Source organism: Hipposideros armiger, unplaced genomic scaffold, assembly GCF_001890085.2.
Source record: "Hipposideros armiger isolate ML-2016 unplaced genomic scaffold, ASM189008v1 scaffold_1410, whole genome shotgun sequence".
Lineage (NCBI taxonomy): Eukaryota > Metazoa > Chordata > Mammalia > Chiroptera > Hipposideridae > Hipposideros > Hipposideros armiger.
The window spans coordinates 72,477-81,182 of record NW_017732760.1 but is presented as its reverse complement, the minus strand read 5'-3'; the positions used below and the strand labels follow the sequence as shown (position 1 = coordinate 81,182).

The 8,706-nt window shown below is 40.6% G+C and overlaps 1 protein-coding gene across 1 annotated transcript in view; it reads right to left on the bottom strand.

Moving 5' to 3' along the window:
• SYCP2L (synaptonemal complex protein 2 like) overlaps positions 1-8,706 on the bottom strand; it is a 72,233-nt gene that overhangs the window by 3,567 nt on the left and 59,960 nt on the right. Inside the window, exons 19-21 of the mRNA XM_019633793.1 lie at positions 3,527-3,628; positions 2,379-2,485; positions 1,408-1,499 (exon numbers count right to left, since the gene is read on the bottom strand). Coding sequence (XP_019489338.1) covers positions 1,408-1,499; positions 2,379-2,485; positions 3,527-3,628 — 301 coding nt within the window. The remainder of the gene's footprint in view (positions 1-1,407; positions 1,500-2,378; positions 2,486-3,526; positions 3,629-8,706) is intronic.

Below are 8,706 nucleotides of genomic sequence, written 5' to 3'. Positions count from 1 at the left end.
AAAAAATGGATGACTGCATGCCCCCTAAGAGGTAATGGAAGTTCCACAAATCCAAAGACCTTCACAGGCTTATTTCGAGAATCAAATGATATTGCATGTATAAATGTGTGAAAAAAATTATAAATTTCTATTCACATTATATATTCTGCCCTAAGAAACTTTCTATTTCTGTTAAGCAAACCAACCTGCAATCACTTTCTTCCCCTTCTTCATTTATAGGCCATTCTCTCCAACAGGAATAATCCCTATTCTCATGCTCCCTATACCCTTCAAATCTTTGTTTCCAAAACCTCACTCCAGAAGCACTTCACTGTAATCACTCGGGATTAACTCTAATCACTACAGAAACCCCTCTCTCCACTCGCATTTCTCGTTCTTCACATTGCTCTGAAATCTCAGCACCCATGTACTTCTTGCTACACAGTCACAGGGGTATGTGTGTCTGCACATGACTGCATGAGGGTGTAGCATTTTTTTATTGTGGCAAAATACAGAGGGTGCCAAAAAAAATGCATATACATTTTAAGAAAGGAAAATTGTATTAAAATTGTAATACTCAATATACACCAATAACAAAGGATAACTACAAATCATGTTTGGCTTCTGCAATTACGAGAGGTGCTCAAAGTGGTTACCATCAGCATCCAGACACTTCTGATTATGGCGAACTACTGCTTGAGCAACATTGACCAAAGTGTCCACTTGTATACATTTTTTTTGGCACCCCCGTTATACATAACATAAAACTTACCCCTGTAACCATTTTTAAGGGTACAATTCAGTAGCATGAAGGACGTTCACAATACTGTGCAACCATCACCACTATCCATTTCCAGAACTTCCCCATCACCCCATACAGAAACTCTATTGACTAAATAATAACTTGCCATTTCCCACTCCCCCAACCACTGCTTACCTCTATTCTACCTTCTACCTCTATGAATTTGCCTATTCTATGTACCTCATATAAGTGGAATCATATATTACTCACCCTTTTGTATATTTCACATAGCATAATGTCCTCATCTATGTTGTAGTCTGTATCAGAATTTTATTCCTTTTTAAGGCTGAATAATATCCCACTGTATGTATATACCACATGTAATTTAACGAGCATTTTTTACATCTATAACCATGCTTGTCATGTCTTCACATTTGGATTATAAATTTTTTAAGAATAGTATTTTAGGATCATATAATGGTAGACCATAAAAAGGCTTAAGAAGGGCCTTTAGTCCAACCCCTCATCTTATGAATGAAGAACCAGACACCTGGATGGCTTAAGCAACGTATCAAACCTCACAGCTGCCCAAGCTTCAATTCCTCACCACCCAGCAGAGTGGTCATGAGACAAATGTCTGTGAGTGATCCCACTTTTATGAATTCGTTTTGAAAGCCAATACTTACCTGCACTGATGTATCTGGTTTAAAAGTTTTATTAGGCAATCTGGTGCTTGCTTTGCATATTTTGAATAAAGTGCACTCCTTCTGTACCTGAGCTGACATAACAACAATAACAAAATAATCACATTTGGGTTAACCATAACTACATAAACTGGGTGCAGGCTTTGTATTAAAAACTGTTGACAGCACATAATATTTATAGCAAACATTACTGCTAAAGACTTGTGGTAAGGCGCCATGCTACACACCTTCCGTGTATCCCCTCAGGGTCAATACCAATAAAGAACAATAAGCTAAAACAGAAAAACTTTCACTAATACTATTGATACACATATTGACTATCATGTACAAATTTCCATTATAAACTAGCTTACATTGGTATTGCAGGAAATCAGATTTTGGAGATATTCCAAGTTAGTTAAATGAATGTATGTTAAGATATTTCTCTCAAATGTGCTATTAAGTAACTCTAGGGATATACAAATAATAGGACAAAAAATGAGAGGACTGAAATGGTTCTTAAGTTCACCTGGCAGATAAGGTTTGGGGACAGCCTATATGTGCCACCACAAAGATTTGTCACCACTCTGGTGACCACCCACCCACGGCCTAACTCCATCTTTGTCCCCGCTGCCTCTCTTATCTGCGTCTATCATTGTGACCAAATCATTGTTTCCTGGTAGTTCATGTGTTTAGCAAGGCTATCAGTGAAACCAAACCATGAGTCTGATTTCCATATAGGTCCACCTGGTCCCACTGTAGCAAAGGGACATGGAATAGCTGTCTTATAAATACAAACCACAACTCACAAAGGCTCTAAAATCAATGACCACAGCTAAGACAAACAGCCCTCTCCAAAAAGACTCAGGAACATTTTCACACACACAAAAAGTAACAACGGTATTAATGAATAATATGAACCTCTCACTTTAAACTCATAACGAACTAGCTTTTCATCATTTGTGCACCATTACCTCATATTTTCTTTTCAGTTCTCTAGTGAAGTTTTCAAAGGTTGTGATCACAGCAGAACTATTCACGTTCTCTGGCACAACTGCCAGGGATGGAGTAGAACGGCCTGCTGAGCAACAAAAATAGAATATTAAGGAAAACTAAGAAAGTGCTTGAGGCAGGTGTGCTCAGTTCATCAGCTGCCCAGAGCATGGACAGTCAGGTGGAAGAACAGAACCGATCCACAAAGCCCCATGGCTGCCTGGCTGTGACTGCAGCAGGGCTGACTCTGGCAGCAGCCACCAAGGCCACCTCAAGCCAAGAGTCCTTACTACAGGCACTGCATGCTGCTCCCCATCTAAACTCACTCTCTGGTAAGTGCCCACTTCATCCAAACTCTGCCAGCACTTTATATCAGAGCAACCAATACTATGTCTGAGAAGCAGGCTGAAGTGTTGGAAGAGGTTTTAAGTAAGACATGATGGGCGCGGTGCTTCTATGGGGGCAATGCTGGCATAACAGCTTCTGGATGCTAGAAGTTTTATGAGGGTCACTGAGGGGTCTGGCACCGTTCTAAGGGATTTGCATGTGTCCACTCATTGGATCCTCACAAAGACCATGTGAAGTAGGCCCTGTTGTTGTCCACATTTAAGAGAGAGATCAAATAACATGTGTAAGCTCACACCAACTGCTTCAGGATTGGAACGCAGGTTGCCTGGTTCTTAACCACTATGCTCTAGTACCTCTGGACTTCCAAATTTATCTTCCTAGACCTTTTTGTTTCAACATAGAGTGGCATCACTCACCCAGAAGGCCAATCCCACACACGCAGACATTGCAGATCATTCTCCTTCGCTGGTAGACAGTGGATATTTCCAACACAAAATGTTAGTTAATAACCATTAACTAACACATAGGCCTGAAAGTTTAGGAATGCTTAGGGCATGAAAATTGCCATAAAGAGTTAAGAGGCAGAAATCTAACGGCTAGAAGATGTGCTTGCTGTCATGTGTAATTTGTGCAGCAATTTACTTGTCTCTGAAAGGACAGAATGCTTAGTTTTTAGGTTTTGCAGCTGCTTTGATCTTCAAACTGTAACAATTGTTGGCACATTCAGTGCTTACAATTGTCACACTCTTGCTTGACAGGTTGGCTGGGTGCAGAATGTTACCTGCCAAGTCTGTTTCTTCTGTCACCGAGGAAAGGGGTCCTAGAGGATCATCTTCTTCCAATTTTGACTGTTTCCACTTAGCAAAACTACCATCTGATAGGTCTAAAGGCAAGCACAGCCATTAATAACAACACACACATTTCTTTTTGTCCCAAGTTTATCTTGTCCTCTTTTCGCCAGTTATAATAATATCTAACCTTGATGAGCTGCAAGTGAAAGCTGTTCCCTACTTGTTGCTAATTACTTATCATTAGGCACATGGGACAAGTATCAAAGCACTGAGTCTACCGATGCCCGAAAGAAGATTCAGGGGAACAGGCCTCCCTTTGATGAGCTCTGTAACTTTTAAGAACAGTCTGCTCAGCAAGATACAGACTGACTCTAAGAAAAGGCAGTGATGGTTGGCATCAGGAACACTTCCAGAGCTCCAGGCTAAATGGGCAAGGTAGCAGAGTTTCCAGGCAAGGGGGCCTTCGGAAGCTCACGGATGGCCCCGCAGCGTGTGCCACCTGCTGGTAACCCTGGAGCTTCAGGGTTGTACTGAGGGCTACTGTACAAATGAGATCATTTTGGCTCCTCGGTAGCTCAAGTGACTTAAGAGAGCCTCAGCTTATAAGATTTAAATACAGATTCTCTTCTCAATGTGGCATTGACTAAATATGCTCTATTCTGATATTCACTTTCACCCCAAACATGTCCTCACTTCATCCTTCCAATCTTATCAAACTGGCACCACCATTGTCAACAGAGTATGAGCTTTCGGCCTGACTCCTACTTTTCTTTACCATCTACTTCTCTTCCATCACCACAGCCTGAGGTCCTGCCTATAGAATGAATCCACACCTCTTTCTGCACTCCTATGCCATGACCCTGACCACCATGACCCTGGACTATCTCATCAATACCATGCCTTCAACTGTCATCTCCCAAATCTCTCTTGCCTTAGCTCACTTAAGCTGCAAACTTGAATTTCCAACCACCTACTCAAGATCTCCATCTCAAACCCATTCTTTCTATTCCACCCCCACCCCCCAAAGTTCTATTTGTTCCCGAACATACATTTAGTCCCTAAACACATGTGCAGCTGTGGAGTCATCTGGCTTTTCCCCCTCTCCTCACATATCCAGCTAGTCACTATTGATTTTCCCTCTGAAAGTTCTGGAATCTAATTTCATTAATTCACTTAATAAATATTTGAATGCTACTATGTGCAAGGAGTTGTGCACTATGTTGGCAAGACAGTGGAGAAGCAAAAAAGAAACTTTCTCCTCCTCCACTCTGCTCTTCTACCCCAGTCTCTGCGGTTCCTCCGACCCCCAGGGAGACTCTCACCTAATGGCCTTTGTGCTTGCTGCTCCTCTGACCTGAGTCTGCACTAAGGCTTTCTCTGGCCATCCGACCTAAAATTTCAATACAACCACCCCTTTTTAGGTTGACTTCCCAGGTTAATTGTTCTTAGCCTTCATCACAATACAACATACTACATGTTTTACTTTTCTTCCCCAGTAGAAGGGAAGCTCCAATGAGGCAGCCATGTTGTCTGTTTTGTTCTCTATAATATCTAACATGTAGAAAGTGCCTTACACATAGTAGACATTCATTGAATGAATGAATGAATGATGAATGAATGAATGTTGCAGAATATCCAAGCTTCTATGAAATAAGATATAAGATATATCCTAAAGAGGATCTTGGTAAAATAGATAAGAATTTATTCCAATTAGCTTACACTAGCAGGGAAAGGTGAGACAGAGGACTATCAAAAACTTTAGAGACCCAAATACCTACTACATGGATAAAAAACAGAAATTAATAAAGTTTAGCATTTTAAAATCTGCTAAATCTACCTTTTGGGAGAAACTATAAATATACGAATTTTCAGAAATAACACAATAGTAAGAAATACCAGTTGTAAACTTCAAAGTGATAAAAGAAAAAGAATTGTACCATTAAAATTATGCAAAATAGACAACAGTCGATGTTAAAATACTTCATGCTCTGTGGTAAAATAGAAGATACATTTTTAAGAAAAATGAATAACCTAGGTTTAAATGTCAAATTAAGTGATTTCCTTTCAAAAGGAAAAAAGGAAATAACAAAACAAGAGATGTAATAAATACCTAATTGAGAGAAAAGTATAATCCAAAAGCAGAAAGGACTAAATTAATGCCAGGTACATAAATAAAATGATCATATAAGAATAATGAACTTGATGAGATGCCTCAGTTGATTTGCTGTGATAGAATTTCATAAACTGAAAATCTCATTCGAGATCACATTCCCACTCTGAAGAACTTGGAAAAATTAATTGCCTATATGTGGCCTCTCTGGAAAAAATAAAATGAAAAGCATAAGAAATACTCTCAACTTTGAGAGGTAACTTACAGGAGCCACTATCTCTTTCTTCCCATCATTCTTAGATTTAGGTATATTCACTTGTTTGAAAAGTATAGATGGACATTTTCTAGGGGGTTGCATTGTTGCAAAGATAAATGATTTTCAAATATCAAGGAAAGCATCCAGGTTCAGCACTGTTCCCTTCAAGCCTCAAAACAAACAGCACTCATGCTTGACTCTCACATGGTGTCTACATCCCATCAAGGCTCAGAGAAACCACTCAGAAAGGATTCCAGCTACCCCCAACTAGGTCCCAACAAACCACTACAACATTTCTTTCCTTGATGCCTGTTCTGCCCCATCTGGAATTTTTTCTCTCTTCTGACAACGTATTTGTAGCAACAGCTCAAGGCATGGCCCTGAATTTCAATTTATCATGTTCATGCACCACCCGTGGTAAAGCGTGATGTCTGCTGGCACAGAAAATAGTTACATGCCTTGGGGAGAGGAATCCAGGAACACTGTGTGAGGGGCTTGGAATTTGTGAACCTACTAACAAGGAATCATCTAGAAGGACCACGTCAGGGACATGGCAATAGTTTGGCCACAGAATTCATCTTGAGGGTGCAATCTTTAAAGTATTTTACCTATAACAGAGGAACGGCTCTGCAGAGAGAACAGGCTCCTCTAGAGAAACCCGTGCATATGTTCAAGTCTGCAGGTCCTAAGTGACGCAGTTGGCTCAGTTTTGTTTCCATGGTAACCATATGCCTCTTTTAACTGGGACTTTTTGACATTCTCTTAAAGGGGTTAAAATTACACACATAAAGCACCTCAAATACACACACCAAAAAAAAAGAAAACAAAGAAAAATAAAAAATAAACAAACAGTAAACAAACCCTGGCTAAAACGAAAGTGATCTCAAATGAATGCCAATTCCATTTGTTTGTTGGTGGCAGGCAGAAGGGGTGTGCTCTTGCTTTTGAACACAGCTTTGTTCGTTTGCATGAACATTGAAGACTGTTGAAATCTGAGGAGCTTCTGAATTTATATTGGGTGGCCTACTGGGCACAGGTTGTAGTGACCATATTTTAGTGTCCATACGGATGTATTAATACTTCTGAAAAAAACAATTTTTAGTGCTACACATAACCAACCCCATGGTTAACAGCCAAGTTCTCCTAAGTTAAGGCATTTTGAAAATCTTACTCTGAAGTGACACCCTGTGGCCTAGAATGATAACGGCCAACAACTTTCACTGGGCAGCCAAGAATAGTCTTCTCTAAAATATCCTCCCTGGGGAGGCACTTTCCCAATGCCAATTCCTTTCTTAATTCTACCAATGTTTAGCATGCTGAGAATATGAAAAATTAAAGACAATCTCAATTCTGGAATTGCTCAGTCTAATGGGGACTACTGAAATATCTTTTGCATGGATTAAAGTATTTTAAAATCTGTAAATCAATTGATAATAAATACTTACTTGTGACTATGTAGGAACGACTATTCAATGATGGAATTATGCAGAGGTTAATCATTAAATGCTAGGATTTTTTTAAGATTCTTATTCTGGTCCCTTGGCAAATACTTATTATTCAATATGCGTCTATATACCAGGCACTGCACTAGGCATTCATAGCATTGAATGGAACAAAGAAGCTGTCTTCCTGACTCCTTCCCAATGCTGGAGGGATGTCCAAGAAGGTAGATGAGGGCAAAATGCAAAATCATGAGTAAAATTATCCTGTTTGCTTACAGTTCTGGAAGCATGGCATATCAAAGGCCCTACGGTAAACATTAAAACATCAGTTGATGAGCAAAATGGCAAAACAGAAATTTTCTGCTGTCTCCACCCACCCCCCAAAAGAATACCTACTTTGAAAATCACCTATAGACAAAAGTGCCTTTGCGGAAGGAAGTCTTGGAATCCTGTGGGGAAGGAAGTTAGTTCTAGCACCTTGTTGGACTTTAAAAAAAAACAACTACCACCAAGATTGGACATATTGAAGAGGGTAACAAGAGAGCTCTGTAGCCTGTGATTTCTCTCATGGGAGAAAGTTTGAGGGAGTGCTCAGTTTCCCCAGCTGTGTGGGGCACTGCCAAAGAGAACCACTTCTTTTGGGCCCCATCCAGGATAATGAGGTATGCTACATGACTGGCGGTGGGGACGGGCTAGGAGAATAGCATCCAGGGCTCTTGGAGAGCATCAAAGGGCTGCAGATCCTACTAACCACTTCATAGGCTCCATTGAAAAGTCTGACCATGAACCACCGGGGATGCCTCACCTACGGAACCCCCAACTGGCCTATGGTCTCCACAAACACTCCACATGCTTCACCCACACACATACCCTGCCTTCCTGTGGTTGGCTCACTTTGCACACTCCCCCCTCACCACTCTGAGGGCACTGACTGACAGCATTTGTAGAAAGCCAGGCCAATCCTGCAGGATTGGGAAGAAGCACGAAAGCTTGAGCAGTAGCACTACTCTAGGGAAAGCTACAGGAGGCTGTCAGCACCTGGCCTCGCTTTGTAAGATCAAGAGAAAACAAGCAATCTTAAGAAGTCCCCCACATAGAAGTTTACTGGGGTTATGTCCTCTTGTTGGATCGATCCCTTTATTATTATGAAGTGCCCTTCTTTGTCCTTTATTATGTTTTTCAATTTAAAGTCCATTTTATCTGATATAAGTATCGCTACTCCAGCTTTTTTCTCAGTTCCATTTGCATGAAATATTTTACTCCATCCCTTTACTTTCAGCCTGTATGTCTTGATCTGAGGTGAGTCTCTCGTATACAGTATATGCAAGGGTCTTGCTTTCTTATCCACTCAGCCACCCTATG